Source organism: Castor canadensis, chromosome 11 (genome assembly GCF_047511655.1).
Source record: "Castor canadensis chromosome 11, mCasCan1.hap1v2, whole genome shotgun sequence".
NCBI classification, from domain to species: domain Eukaryota; kingdom Metazoa; phylum Chordata; class Mammalia; order Rodentia; family Castoridae; genus Castor; species Castor canadensis.
Window position 1 is genome coordinate 92,621,001 of NC_133396.1, and position 16,717 is coordinate 92,637,717.

Here is a 16,717-nt window from a genome sequence, read left to right on the forward strand (position 1 = left end):
GCGCCTTTGCACTCCTTAATTCATCTTTATCTTTTGACTTTCTTCCAGATCTTTCCATTTTCTTTTTCTTTTTTTTTTTTTTTTTTTTTTTGATGGTACTGGGGCTTGAACTCAGAGTCATATGCTTGCTAAGCAGGCATTCTACCACTTGAGCTACTCGTAGCCCTGTTTTGTGTTGGATATTTTCCAGATGTGGTCCTGCAAATTATTTACCTGTGACTGGCTTCGAACCTTGATCCTCCTGATCTCTGCCTCCTGAGTAGCTAGGATTACAGGCATGAGCCACCGGTGTCTGGCTTATTCCATTTTTAATGTATCTATGATATGCTTATTAAGCTGTCACATTCTGGGTGAGTGAAGAATAACTCCCTCTACTACATAACTAGAATTCCAAGAGGATAAATTGGAGTTGTGGGTTTATGACTTGGTACTGAACACTTGATACTTGCTTTTTATAAAATAATAAAAATAACTAATATTTGCTGAGTGGTAAATATATGCCTGATATTATTGCAAACCCTCTCCTTGTATGAACTCATTTAATCCTACAACAACTATGTGAGGTAAGTTCTTTTATTATCATTCTGAATCACAGTTGAGAAAGCAGAGTATAGAGAGTTAAATTAATTTGCCTAATGGAGACCTACAGGTGAAGCCAGGATGTGTCTCAGGCAGTTTAATACCAGAGCCCAAGGCTTAACCATTGTGTTGACAGTCTTTGGTCCCACACAGTCCATTAGAAGATAAATGCTAACACAACTCCTTTTTGCGCTTTGTTTGTTTGTTTGTCTTTTGAGATAGGGTCTTGCTATGTAGCACAGAATGGTGACAAACTTGTGATTCTCCTGAGTGCTCAGTTCTCTAAGTGCTGGGATCGTAGGGATATACCACCATGCCTAGCATGAATTCTTCCATTTTTATATCTTTTTTTCTGAGATAAGAATCAGAGCTCCATTCAAATAGTACAGGTCTCTTTTATATGTCATTTCAAAACTCTTTCCAACTATCTTCCCCAAGTGCCAGAAAACCCTCACTGGATTTTCCCTTTCCTACCTTTTTAATATTTGCTTCTATTTTTGTTCTATTCCCTCATAAGTCTTTAGAATCATAAACACTCATAGGCATTTCACAATAACTGGAATTTACACAAGACCTTATGATTAATACAAAGCAAGTCTCCCAAATGTACAACCTTAATCTGGGGGCTCATAATCAAAGGAAACCTGATCACTGGGGGGTGTGGGTCGTGTTCCTGCATTGCTCAGCTTGGGATGTCCAGGAGTGACTCACACTTGCCCCTGTCTCCAGACTGTCTCCCTTCTTAGGGGTGACCTGCTGCCCCCTTGGCATCTGCTATTTCAAAGCTGCCAGCATTGCTCCTGCCATATCAACATTCTAGCTTCAGGGGAAAAGGCTGTGGTGAATTTCTGGAAAGCAAGAAGGAAGTTGTTTTTGTAAGCAGCCTGACACCGAGGGGAAGCAGCAAGACTATAAGAAGTCTGGATTGGGCAGAAGTCAGAAAGCCAGCAGAGTCGCAGAGGAGATGGTAAGTTCATTTTGCTTTTCTATGGGAAGTGGATGAGTTGAAGTGGTTTGGGGCTGAATAGGGCAGAACAGGTTCAGAAAGTGAGAAACTGCAATAGCCACAGGCTTTATGTTGAATACTTTGTTAGATTTTACATGCATACTTAGTATGTTTTTTGAGATGGAGTATTGGTATGGTGTGCCCAGGCTAACCTCAAACTTGGATCCTCCCAGGTAGCTGGGATTACAGGTGCACACTACTGTGCCCAGCTCGAGTTTGCAAGCATTTCTAAACTTTTTATCCACTTTGACCCTCCCAACATTCTTATGAATTGACGTTATTTTCATTTTATAGATGAAGTCATTGTGGCTAACGGAGTCTAGATGTTTTATCCAAGGCTGTACTGTTAATACTTGATGAGGTTGGGATCTGAATTCTATACTCTGGCTTCACAAGCCACTATTCTTTCTAATAGAATTTATGAGGACCCTCTTGGAGAAGGTTTTGGTAAACCTGTCATCCTTTTTCCCAGGCCTGCTCTTCTCTCTGGGATAAATGAAAGGTTGAACAAGTGTCCTAGACAAGCCAACAATTGAATGGTTTCTAATCCCCAGTCCTCCTATTTCTATTTGTGAGACCTAGAAGTCTAGTCCCCTAGTCCCTAACCCTAGTCCCCAGGGACTCACCTGGAATATCCACATGGCTTCAATTTTTGCCCTAAGGGTGTGTCCTTAGTGTAAATGATTCAGTTTCCTTATCTGTAATTTGGATATAATAAAGGTATATGATAACATTGTGATGATTAAGTCAAATTGCAGTGAAAGTGCCAGATCTGAGTCAGACACATAATTTGTTTAATAAATGTTAGATATTATTGTTAAGTGACAGAGGAAATTCTTAGAGTTGGAGTTCCAGGAAAAGGTTCAAAGATAACCAGACAATTTGAAGTCAGTAAAGTTATTCTAGATGAAGCACACATGGTTATACTACCTCCAATTTACCAGGAGTATCCCACAATAGTCCCAGAGTCTATACCTACAGATGTACCAGAAAGTTCTGTGCATTGAAGAAACTTTCTGTGAAATTCCAAAAGAAAGTTGTGCTTGTACCTGACTTATCCCTCTTTCCCCTTTATAAAACACACTTTTCAAGTACTTAGAGTGAGAGTTTTCTGTGCTAGGGAAAAGAGGGATAGGAGGAGGATGAAGAGGAAGGAGGTGAGCCTGCCCTAAGTTTAAACTGTAGTGATGTAAGAGTGTGGGTTAATTTTGTCTTATCTTTTTGCATGTCATACTTCTGAAATGGTCAACTTAAATGAAAGAGCAGTTAATTCCTCTCTTCTATTCTCTTTGGTGCCCTCCTCTATTTCAAAGATATAAACATATTGGATATGGAGTTCTTTAGGATTCTGATGAAAGCTACAATTTCTCTTCCCAGATGAAAGTACAAAGATCCACATAAACACTGACCTTTTTAGACAACCATGGGAGGTTCCCAGACCCCTGTGTGGATCCCAGAAGAGCCCTACTAGATTACCTCCTATGCCCTATGCTCTGAAGCTTCTCAACTGTTGTCCTGTACCTGTGCTGAACTCTAAGTGAAGTACTAAGGACTCAGGCCCTGGGATTGTTCTTAATATTTCACAAAGACTTCATCTCCTACCACCACCCCTGCTCCACACCAACCACATTTGGCTATTAGGATTTAGGAACGTCAGTCTACTTGTGTAAATTCTGTTTCACGTTTAGAAAGTGGCTTTTACTAACTTCTAGGACCTGAGAAAATAACGTTAAGATTTACCTGGTGGGGTGTTTCCAATCAGATCTTAGAGAAGGAGCTCCTGACTGGGAATTTACAGCTAAATTATGCTGGTATCTATCAGTCAAGGCTAAGCTGGGCTGAGGAGCAGGTCTGGATTCCCTTTCATTTGTACCTTTTAACCATCTTAGGTCCTTGGCTTCCAGTCCTTAGTTTTCCTTCCATAATATTTTTTCTTCAAAATATAACTAATTGGTCATTCTCTCTTGGGTTGCCCACAAATTCTTAGAATGTGCATCTCTAGAGTTATGTACAGGATAATACAGTAGGTATTAGTCAAATCCTAAAACTTCAAAATGATTTGCTACAAAATAGGCAAAACTAAGAAAAGGCCCTACATTTAACCCTGGAGAGTAGGTACATATAAGTTTAATAAGTGATTTTCATAACATTGTCTAATCCCTCTGATGGAAACGAAAAGCAGAAAATTTACAAAGTCAAATACAGAGCAAATTCTTCATATTTTTAGGGATATAACTTAGTTATGGTCCAACAGACTTTTTTAAAAAATTTAAGTATGTTAGGTTATTTTTAATGCTAGTATATTTCCTTAAATAATGGCTACCAGTGGTCTAATTTAAATACATGCTTTGATTCTAAGTGCTGATGCTCTGGGCCCCTTTCTATCTTTATTTTCAATCTTCTGTTAGGTTTAGAGACAACTTTGTTTTCTCCTTGTGTTTTACTATATATCTTTAAGCTGGGGCTGCTAATATCTGTGCCACACCATCACTACAACTACAACCACCAGAACTTTAAGGGAACTAATATTGTAACAGTCGTAATGCCTTGGAACGCATGGGCTTTACTACCAGCAGGTTACATAGCTCTATATTCTCATTGACGCATATCCTCCTCTCTCTCTGCATTCCCTTTGACTCCAGTCCAAGCTCACACCAGGCCCTCTTTCACTTTCACTTGGATCATTGCAATAGCCTCCTCTTTTTGTGGCTCAGCCTTCCTGCTTCTAATTCATCAAAGAACACCTGTGTTAGATGCATCTGTTTGTGACATTTCTCTATTCAGAACCCTGAATTTGGGTCCTTTCAATCACTGGTATTTGAGACCCACAAGATCTGGACCCAAACTACTTTTTCAGTTAACCCCAGAGTGCCCCAATTTTTAACATCAATCAGACAATATTACTACCTGTTTTAAAATTCTCATCTGGCTTTTTACTGCACTTAGAATAAAATCTCATCCTCTTGTTTTGTCTTTCAAAGCCTGGGTGACCTGTTATCTAGCTTCCTCTCATATACTTACTTTCTCCCAGTTGTTCATTCTACTCCAGCAGCACTAATGCTGTCAAATTCTTTGAACACACTTTGCCCTCACATTAAGGTCTTTGACATAGCTTTTTCAGTTGCCCCTAACTCCCTTCTTCTTGCTTATCATTTGGTGGTTTTTTCCTGGTCACTCTACTGTCAGTATAAAAATCACCTCCTTAGAGGTATCTTCCTTGATCTCCCTGAGTGTCATTACCCCCCAGTCACTCTATAAAATTCTCAACTTTAGCACCTACTTATTGCTATCTTGTGTTTTCATGTTCACTTCTTTAGTACTATTGTGTATTTACTAGTGTTTGATTCATTCATATGCTGTCTATGAAGACAGGAATTGTGTCTGTTTTCATCATCTTAACTCTGGTCCCTAGAAAAGTACCTGATGCATTTTGGGCACTTCACCAAGAGTTGTTGAAATAAATAATGGAAAAACCATAGTAATTGCAAGGGTTATGGAGGAGGAAGTAGTTGTGATAGCAAAAATCCTTTGAGAAGATTATGGATTTATGGAACTGAGAAGACACATGAAGAGGATACCCTGGGTATAAGAACACAGGGAACATATAGTGCATTCTGGAATGCTTTGTTATAAATACATTGTAGAATTGTTAGGAGAAAGGGGTAAGTGGAGGGTAATTGAGGTGTAATAGCAGGAGAAAAGAATAGACAAATGGGAAGATAAGAGTCCTTTTGTTGAGATAATGATTTCTTCATGAGTCACAGCAAAATATATCAGTGGTACAGCATAGGACATAGGAAAAATTTTCAACTACATAGTGGAGATTGGCCCACCCTCTCTGTAAAATGTTAGTACTCATATCCTGGGTGTTAAGAAACCTCAGTCACTGAAGGTTTCCTGGATTCCTGATAGGCACATAACCAGAACAAAGACAGGTACCTCCTGTCAATACTTGCCTCTAGGGGAGAGGACCACATAGTCAAGAGCTAAAAATCATCCAAAAAGCCAGAAAGCCATGAACTTCAAATAAGCTAGTCACATAGGCATGCAAAAGTTCTCCACAGTTAGGTGAGACTCATCCAAGGAGACCATGTTCAGCAGCCTAGGCATAAGGAATGGGCTGTACATCTCCAGCAATGCAGGACAATTTGATGCAGGTTTTGGAAGTGTTTTCCGTGTGTATCTTAAAGTATTTGGATGTATTGCTTAGGGACTAGGAACAATGGAAGTACTTTCAAGTATTGAAGCAATATGATCATATTTTTGTGTTAGAAATATCAGTCCAGGCTAGGGATGTAGCTCAGTGGTACAGCAACTGCCTAGCTTGCACAAGGCCTTGAGTTTGATCCCCAGCACTGTATAAAAAGAAAAAAAATGACAAGAAAAAAAGCATTCTGACTGCATTTTAGAGAAATGAAAATAGATTATCTTGAGGAAAAGATACCAATTAGATGATTGCCCTGGTCTAGGAAAAAAAAACATGACATCTAAAATAGTGCTGTAGCAGTCAAGAGAAATTTAGAGAATGACTATATCTCATCAGCAGGTGAAGTCATCAGGATTTGTGACAGATTTGTGACAGATTGGCATGAAATGTTCAGACAGGGAAAGATTCTAAGCTTTCCCTCTCTGCTTCCACCTGATGGAGCACTTCAGGGTCTCTGTGGGCAGGTATGTGAGGGGGCTTGGGTCAATGATACTGTCTGATAGTAAGAACATACATTCCTTTTATGTTCCCCTTTTGGTGAAAGAGCCTTTTAGAGTCATACCAGTGCAGAGGCTTAGATTGAAATTTACTTTCTCCTTCCTGAGGCATACCACCTACAGAACAGTCCTCCATTCCCCTACTTCTCCACTATCTCTACATCCCACCTGCACAGAATTAAGAGAATACATCCTGCTCGTTCAGTCTCTTACGTGGGACATAGGAAAGAGAGAGCCATCATGCTCTTGTTTCTCTCACATGCAAATAGAATGAAACAAAGTGACAGGAATATATATATATATATATATATATATATATATATATATATACACATTATCACTTATTTTTGACAATATTTTCCAACTTAGCACTTATTTTTAGTCATTCCTTTACCATTATTTTTTCATTCATTTATATAAATTCATTTATACATTCACTTCAAAATTCATTATTCATTCATTCATTCATTTATATATGTATATATGTACAAACCCAGAACTCGTTTTTTAAAAATAAATGATTGCCTATATTTCAGGTATATGATATTATGTAGTGGGATTCATAAAATGGATGCTATTTGAGGCAAATTAACATCAATCATTTCACAGTCAATCATTTTTGTTTTGTTTTTGTGTCAAGAATAGCTAAAGTTTCCTCATTTGGCATGAATTCCATATACAGTACAATTTTATTGCCTGTATGTTCTTCATGTTATTTATTAGATCTCCAGACTTCTTTAGCCTATGTATCTGCTACTGTATGAGAGGGGAGAGGAAATAGTAAAAATATATTCTTCAGAGCTTTCTTATGGTCTTCTAATCAAAATTCAGTTTTAACAGACCCAACCATTATTGTAACCATGCAATACTTAGTTATAATTATCATGTATTTCTTCAATGTTTTCCTAGTTAGCACATTTCTATCTTATTTTCAGTCACTCCCTTGTCATTATTCTTTCACCTACTTATCCACAAAATACTTAAGCATCTTTTCTATAATGATAGGGAATCAGAACTGAGTAGGGCACAGTTTTTACCTTTGGCAAGCTTCTGCCAGTGCTCCCTCCACTTATTTATCCACTTGTTTGCTCTGCATTTGGGTTGTGGACCTCCTGCTCAGGAGAAAGGTCTGAAATGGAGATGCAAACAGAAGACCATAAGTAGGTCTAGAAAAAGAAAAGAATGAGAAGAGAACAGGGCCATGAAGGCAAGAACTCAGGAAAACCTTTACCATTGCAAATGAAGGCAGAGAGTTGAGGTAGATTCAAAGAAGCACTCAGAAAAAATAAATCCTCAAGACATTAGAGAAGAGCCAAGGGCAGCATTTTAAGCAAAAGGAAGTAGTCAATAGCATATATTGCTACACAAAGGTCAAGGAACATAAGGGTGGAAGTCTTCAAAGCAGCTTGGTAGGATGCTGGGGTCATAGGCTGGAGGGAAAATGGGGAGGAAAGGAAGTTAAGAAGGCTTAGTGGTAGAGAAAAGACAGAAATCGGGCAGAATTTGGGAAGACAGACAAAAGTCTAGCAAAGGAGATAAATTCTGCCTCTAAAGTGCAAAGCTGTGGAGAACAGGATCATTTTCTGTGGTGTAATTCTTGCCAGTTTTGCAGGCCCCCTACAAGCCTGGCCTCTGGTCCCTCTTCTATGAAAAGGAAGGTTGATGTTGACGAGAAAACACTTGCTCTTTCCACTTCTTTGTCCCTGTCTTTGCCCAACAGTGACATTCAGTTCTTTCAAATGTTAACATTAAAGACAACCATGGTGCTTAGAGGAGGTTTACATAGACACAGGATGTTATTCAAATGACCCAGTCTCAGACTCCTTTCCAGAAACTTCCAGTTTGAACCAGGGTGCCAAAGAGCAATAAAGATTAGCAGAGTATGTAGCTGCTTCTGAAGAGGCATTTTCTCTAGTTTCAGTGCTTAACATGCTCAGTGACACAGTACAGAGTCCTTAACTCTTCAGCACCCTAGACCCAGCACCATCCCGAAAACTGTACTATAGAGTGGGAGCAGATGGGAGAAGGCCTATTACCCTAAGGCAGTTTCTGAGAGAAATTATTACTCAAGGAAAATCTTCAAGCATCATCATCCTCCACATCCACACAGAAAAGTCCTGGCAACTGCCATTGAGTCAAGGATCTGCCTTACTGTTAACACAGAGATTTGAAGTTCAGGTCCATTAATAGCCAGAAATAGCGGATCCATGCACCTTCTGAAATTGTCTGAGACATTGCAAGTACACATTTCTAAGAAAGAATTCTAACTTTTTTTTTCAAAGTGCTTAAGACCCAAGTAAGTAAGAATCGCTATGTTAAATTAATGTACATTCAGGCAAGCCAGCTTGGCTAATCATTTACACTGAGTATGGGACTGGTGACCATTCCATCTTGAACATTCATAGTCCAGCAGAGCTGCCGCAGAACACCAGAGAAATGTTAAATCAATTTGGCAATGATTTTTACAGTGTCCTACATCTCTCAAGTGATCCATGACAGGTGAATCTTGGTATTTGGTGGTTAAAAGAAATAGACAAGTATGATTCATACATTGACTTGCATTTTCTTTTGTAGTTGTTGTACCTTGACCAGAACTACCTACTGGTCGTCTTAAAACCTTGAAATGTTTAAAATCAGTATTTTTTTGTCTCGGTTTCTGTCTTGGTCTCTCTCTCTCTCTCTCTCTCTCTCTCTCTGTCCATTAGAGAATTTGCTAAGGCAGTTTTTTGAAGCCAGATCTTGTTTAAAAGTATATACAAATAAGCAGCTCTGTTTGGAAATTTTGCTTAAATAAAATCTTCAAAAGTTTAAACAAAGAAAGAACTTATAATGGGAGATGGTGAATAGATTTGGACATTGATGATAGGAAATCAGGAGCCTCACTTGCTGTCCTCACACACACCCCTGGGCTCCAGAGCCACGGAAGCCTCTACAAATAAAGTTATGGAGAAAAAACATTTCTGAAGGGAACAGGAAGTGCAATTAGAGTTAAAACTGCTGCCTTCCTCCAAAGTAGAAACTCAGCCCAGGTCCAAAGCAAACATCATGCCATGTCAATGTGCTCTTCAGCAACAAGATTTTTGCTTCTTCACCTCCAAAAGTATTCTGGAAATCTATGTAACTTCTCCTTCCTTTCTAAATGGAGAGATAAAATTTTTCTTCATAAATTTTGTAAGAGAAAAGTTGGATTTCCAGAATATTATAAAAGCTATTATGACATTCTTAAAATTTATTTTTATTTTTATTTACCAGTGATTAAATACTGGTAACCCTTATCACTGAAACTATAAATAAACTCTTAAGAACAAGAAATTTTTGCTGGTGGAGCAACTCAAGTGGTAAAGTGCCTACCTATAAGTGTGAGGCACTGAGTTCAAACCTTAGCACCACCAAAAAAAAAAAGAAGAAAACAAATTTTATATTATTTATTTTCTCCTTTAATACTTGTTTCTATTGTGCTTCCTCTATAGAATTTTAACCTCAAATATTTTTCTTCTTTAACAGATTGGAGCAAATAATATATTTATTTTTGATTACCCTACTATACTTATTTGCAAAAATTAAAATATAATAAATCAAAATTTAAAAGAAGTATCATCTGAAACCATTCTCTATAGGTTCATTTAAAATTTTTCATTAGCATGCAATTATTTTGTCTTTTTTTTTTTGCAAGATTGGGGTTTGAACTCAGAATTTCACATTTGCAAAGCAGGCACTCTACTACTTGAGCTACACCCACAAGCCAGCATGCAATTATTTTAGTGAACAATGGAATAAGCTAGCATAAATATACTATAAATTTTAATTAGTAACTTAAACATTCCTATTTAACAGGTAATAAAGATGGATTTCTAAACAAGAGAGGAGTTTTTTCCCATTTGTGCATATCTCCAGGGAGGAGTTCGGCATCAGTCCTCTTCCTCTATTTCACTTTTAAGAATTTCAACATTGAGAAATTTCATTCACTTGAATAAGTAAACGGAAGTCTTCATTATAGGAATGCCTTTCAATTCTTTGCACTCCTTCTAAGTCACATGCCCCAAGATATATAGTGATATATCATCAAAACTCAGTCAAAACTGACAATTTGGTCCTCCCTCAAAGTTGATGAACAGAAAAATGGAACTGCTAGACTTGAAAAATGATTTACTATACAATCATATGAAGCATTCAGTTCTTATTATCTATGCCAATGCATTACATGTCAATGGCATACCACTGTTTTTTATATGTAGGGGCAAGGCCTATATATAAAGTAAAAGAAGGGTGTGTTTTTAAGCAGATTGGTTTCCAGAAATAATACATCAAGTACACAAGAATTCGAATATAGATTTAATAAGCATTCCTTTTGTTGTGCACCTTTGAGGGAGTCGGGCTCATCTTCATTTCAAGATTTCTGATATAGCACTTAGAATGGTATTGAACAGAAATATGGCAGTAATAATACCTGAGGACACAACACAATCCAGAGAAAATTCAGTGGGTTTAGGTCCCCACTAAGGGAATACCACCACCCTTGCTGCATACATAACAGCACCATAAATAATATCATATTCTGGTTTTGATCATGGGTTCTACAGAGGTAGACTGGTTACTGTTCTAGCTCATAAGAACACAAAATATGCCTTGATGTTACTTATCAAAGCTAATATTCAGAAACTCCTTGAAGGAAAGTGAAGGCTTTTTATACAATGATGACCCCATTACCTGGCAGATTTGCACTGGCTCAAGCTGTACTCTTTCTCAGTATGTGATCAGGTTGTACTTACTAGTACACACATACACAAACACACACATCATCCACATCATTTCATTTACCCTACATAGTCTGTCACTGCAACCTGGTCTGTAGCAATTTGGAAATTCTATATGGGAGGGGTTTTAGTAGCAATTTGGCTAGAAGAGTAGTAAGGCTGCAATTATCCAGCAAATGCATTGTTTCTATGTTGGTTTTATGTTAGGGTGGTTTGGAGGGGTAGATAATGGTACCCGATTCAGCTTGGTCATGTCACCTACTCCATTATCCACAACAGCAATACAGTATGAATTTAGAAGCCTGGTGAAAAAGTAGAGTGGACAGACTTCTTGTTTCAAAGCCAGACTCTGCTGCTGTCATTTTGAAAAAGTTATTTAGATGCTCCAAGCTTCAGTATTTTCATGTGCAATATGAGGAAGTTGGACAAGATGAGTATTTCCACAATTTATTTATATAAAAGCATTTAAAACTGTTAATAGATTTGCTAAAATCTTAAGAGAAGGAAGATTATGAAAAATAATAGCTGTTATAGATCTAAGGGGAATAGATTTATTATGTATATATAAATGAATATGAAAAATACACACATATATATATATATATTGAACATGGAATAGTATCATGGATTTATGCTGAAATAGTAAAGCCAGAAGGTCAACCATAGATCAATAATAGAAAATAGATGGCCTATCACAGCATCACTGGTTGATGCTCTATGAAAAGTACAGGTCACACATTGTTTTGTGTGGATCAGGAAGTTCTTATGTGATTTCCTATTATTGTTGGGTATGAAATACCAGTTCCAAAAAGGGAAATTATTGCAAGATAACAATGACAGTTATATTCAAGTATTCAATATATTTTCTTTCATGTATATTAAAAATTGTATTTTAGAAGAAAAATATTGGTGGTCTGAAATAGTTACACAACAAACATTTATTGAACGAAGAAACGAACACTGTCCTTAGCCTGGTGGTAATATCAATCTTGGGCAGGACTTAGAAACAGAGAAGTGAGGAAAAAGGAGGAAGCAGAGGGCTTGCATAACCTTCCTAATAGAAATAGGAAGAGTTATCTCAACATGATTATTAACTGCATGTTTGTGGCCATGGTGGTTGAATTCAGGTGCTAATGTCTTTCTTGTTTCAGGCCAGCTGCCTAAAAGCCATCTGGAAGCCGAGATTCTGGAGCGTAGTCTTCGGAGCTGCTCAGCTCCTCTGGTTCAGTGCACTGATCTCTGGTAAATTTTAGTTAACTCTTCACCTCAGCCTCAGTAGTTAAGGCAGAGCCCAGGGCCAAATGGGAGACATGAAGGATTGTAGACAGTATGAGGCAGGGGAAAACTGTCCAAGTCCAGATTCCCGGTTGAAAAAATGCACCCAATGCCATCACACTGGTAGAAAAGCTGTCAGAAACAACAAACTGCCCTATCCAGGACAAATTTATCCATTAGGCAAGACAGCCACAGACCCACAGTGCTTTCAGGGATCCACAAAAATGTTGGAATTTCTTTTAAAATATTCTTCTTTGAAGTCAAATGTCCTTTGAAGAAAATTTTTTGAGATATAGTATTAATATATTCATCTTTATATTGCTTAGAGTCCATGAAAGTCATAATGCAGTCCTGACTAATAATGGTCTTTTTTTCATTGCTTGTTCATTTTTGGTTTTTATTTTTTTGAGACAGGGTCTCACTATATAGCCCAGGCTGTCCTTAAACTCACTATGTAGCCCAGGCTAGGCTTGAACTTGTGACCTTCCTGCCTGAGCTGCTGGGATTACAGGCATATGCCAGCAAGCCCACCTATGGAATAAAGTCTTAAGGCAAAACAATGCCATAGAGGTGTTAGTGAGGACAGTAGAAATACAGCTGACCCTCATTCAAGCAGTGGGGGAAAGGGCTGAATAGAAACAAAGTTTTATAAACAGGAAGAGGAGCCATTTCCAGGCCTAATTGCTTGTATTGTATACCTCTTCACATGGGAACTGGCCTCTTCAGCCCGGGTGAGCTCCCACAGGCTACAATAACAATACACTGCATCATAGTGCCTTTATGGCACATTCTTTATTTCATTTGATATCACAAACACTTGAGAAGAAGGGTCTATTTTAATAAGTGAGTAAGCAGACGTAGGGGAAGTAGAGTAATTTATCACAAATTATGTACTCATGTATGAAAATGGAAAAATGAGACCAGTTGAAACTATTCCAGGAGTGGGGGTGGGGAGGTAAAGGAGAATGATGGAGGGGGTGAATTCAACTCTGATATGTTATAAGAACTTTTGTAAATGTCACAATGTACCCCCAGTACAACAATAATGTGATAATTTTAAAAATGTATAAAAAAGAAAAAAAGAAACAGCCAAGAGAAGTGAAAAGAGTGTCAGATTGTAAATCAGGAGACCTTTCTAACCTTGGCTTTGCTAAAAATCTTTGTTTCACTCATCCAACAGGATGATGGATGCCCAGCACTACCCTTGGTGCTAAGGACCCAGAGCTAAAGAGAGACCACCATGAGGGACTCACAATCTAGCAGACATGAACCACAAACATTACAATAGTGAGCAATAAGGGTGGTGGGGTCAGGGATGAGGTGCAGTGGGAGCCAGGAGGAACAAACACTTGAGCCTACCTGGGGAAGTCAAAGAAAGAAGGGGAAGTAAAGTTTAACAGGCACAAGAGAGGAGGGCAGCCAAAATAGCAGGAAGAACATGTACACATGCTGGACATGGTGGTACACACCTTTGACTCCAGCACTCCAGAGGCTAAGGCTGTGGGATTGCCAGTTTCCAGCCAACTGAGCTACATAGGAAGACCCTGTCTCGAACAAAACAGATTACAAAAAGGTGGGGAAATGGGTATTTTGTAAGGTCAAGAAAGTAAACATGGTGGATGGTAAAACATCCTCTAGAGCAGTCAGTAGGTCTTCCACCAAACATTTTATGTGTAATTTAATTTGGAAAAATTACTCAATATTGTTTCCTTCACTTATAAAATGAGTAGAGTAAATTGAATGACCTCCAAGTTCCCTTCCAACTCTTGTATCTTACAATTCCAAATCTTTAACATCAGGAATCCTCAGAGAAGGCATTTCCCTATTCTGACTTTAGATACAATTTTAAGCAAAATATGGAAACCACTGTTTTTCCTCAATATAACTACATTAGACATAACATAGTCATGTTTTGGCATTCATCTTCTGGTCAGAAATGCTTCTGACTATACAGAAGTGCACTTAGGATTACAGCCTCCTTCTGATTAGGGATGCTAACTTGATATTCATTCTTCTTTACTCTAGAGTTATCAAATCAGAAAGAAGTAGCAGCGTGGACCTATAATTACAGCACAAAGGCATACTCGTGGAATTACTCACGGGCATTCTGCCAGAAGCACTTTACAGATTTAGTGGCCATCCAGAATAAGAATGAAATTGCTTACCTCAATGACGTCATACCCTATTACAGCTCTTACTACTGGATTGGGATCCGAAAGATCAATAATAAGTGGACCTGGGTGGGAACCAAAAAGACTCTCACAGAGGAGGCTGAGAACTGGGCTGACAATGAACCCAACAACAAAAGGAACAACCAGGACTGTGTGGAGATTTACATCAAGAGTGAGTCAGCCCCTGGCAAGTGGAATGATGAGCCCTGTCAGAAGAGAAAGCGGGCACTGTGCTACACAGGTAGGGTCTTCTCTACCCTGAAACTTGACGGCTAAAAATATCCCTTCCTTCTCTGGTCAATGTCACCACAGAGTCAGAAACATGGAGCACATTGAAGAACATAAGATAAGAATTACAGAAAAGTAGCTATTTGAAACTAGTGGGAATTTTTAATACCATTCAACCCACCCTTTTCATCTCATAGTTGATGAAATGGACTCTCAAGAAGCTTTAGTTTCTTAAGGTCATAGAGCAGAGCAAAAACAAAGTTAAGACTGGAAACCAGTCTCCTAAATTTTAGTTCTAGAGCTTTTCTTTACCATTGTGTTAATCTAAGAGAGGTTATAAATTAAAAGGGAATTTTGCATTATACCTATGAGGCACAGCTATAGTTAATACCTGTTGAGTGCCAATATATTTCAGTGTTATTAGTTATTCTCTATTATTTTGTTCATGTGTCATTTGTTCATTTAGTAGTAATCATATTTAATCCTCATAACAACCTCATCAGTAAGTTTCTTCTTTTATTATTACTCTTATTTTGTGGGTTGGGAAGGGATCAGAGCTATCATATAGTCTGCACAAGATTCTAAGCTACTTGATGGTGAAGTCAGCTTCAAAGTCACGTATACTTCAAAGTTGGTACTTTCAGCTACATGCTTCCCACATTCTTTGCTTTACATTTTCATGAGACAATTTGAGAACATGACCAATGATCATAAATGCTTTACAGATTCTCTTCAACAAAAATATACCTTGAGGTCCATAGGACTTTGGTGGGAGGGTGAGGGACCAGGAAAGGAAAGAAGTAGTTGAAGGTGGATCATGTGAGTATATTTGATTCTCAACTGTCAGTTCCCGAGTAAGCAGACATGTGTGAACTCATCATCCTCCTGCAGACTTGTGCCAGAGCTGATTTCATCTTTCTGATGTTGCTTCCTGCCTAGAAGGGTGGGAGAAGGGACTCCTGACCCTTATAGCACATAAACCCTGTGACTTCCCTGAGAAAAAGAGTCCTGGGTACTCTGAAGCTTCTCTGATAAATCATCTTATAGGTGCCATATGTTCTAAATTCTCTAGATGTTTATCCTTCTCCTCAGAGGACCTGAAAAATACACAACATAGAACAGAATACATAGTGTAGAGTGTTGTTTTACATATTCTCTCCTCACCCAAGCCTTCTAGGAGAGGGAAAACATATCCACAAATTCATTGCCAGATAGTCAGATTTTGTTTTGTAAATAATATCATTATGTATCAATTAGTTAGCTCATAACCATATATTCACAGACCAGGATGGAAATTATGAGGGTATTAACTCATCTCCAGGATGGCTGATATATTTTCTGGACTGTGTCTGCCTCAAACTGTTCCTAATCAGATTATCTTGGCTGCTACACGATGTTTCAATATGCCATTATTTTCCCTTCTCACTCAACCCTCAACATACATTTCTCCAATAAAGCTTGAAAAATTAAAAGATGGAAAAGAGATTGAAAGTTATTCACATAAGTGATGCCATTACTCTAATTAGCAATGATGATCTGACATCACTAATTGGTACAATTTCAGCTGAACACTGATGGTTCCATCTCCGCCAATACAAAACTCTAGGCAACTGCTACCATTGGTTGGCATTTTGCCATCCAAAATTTAAAGAATGTAGGGAGCCATCAGTAGTCTGGGAGATAGATGACAAATAGATATGTATACTGAAGCAAGAAATTAAATTGGCTTATTGAAACAATTCTCTACATGTCAAGAATTTTTAGATCTCAGAATAGGCTATCAAAAAAGATTTATTTGTAGAATCATAAATTATTCCCCTCACTGGAGATCCAATGATCTAACTTGCCTGGAAACCCTGAAATAGAATAGAATTTTAAAATTGGCTGTGTTTTTCATTCCTGAATACTGAGATCCTGAAGAAACTAAAACAAAGCAACATCTGTATGTTTTGAAAGCAAGGCAAGCAGGTTTTGTTACTGTAAGGTTCTGGTGGGGTCAA

At 38.1% G+C, this 16,717-nt stretch overlaps 1 protein-coding gene across 1 annotated transcript in view; it reads left to right on the forward strand.

Annotated features, from left to right (window-relative positions):
- The first annotated feature begins 1,330 nt into the window (after positions 1-1,330).
- The window catches only part of Selp (selectin P), a 39,667-nt gene continuing 24,280 nt past the window's right edge, over positions 1,331-16,717 (forward strand). Inside the window, exons 1-3 of the mRNA XM_020176912.2 lie at positions 1,331-1,546; positions 12,195-12,285; positions 14,344-14,730. Of these exons, the coding sequence (XP_020032501.1) occupies positions 1,544-1,546; positions 12,195-12,285; positions 14,344-14,730 (481 nt within the window). The 5' untranslated portion in view covers positions 1,331-1,543. The remainder of the gene's footprint in view (positions 1,547-12,194; positions 12,286-14,343; positions 14,731-16,717) is intronic.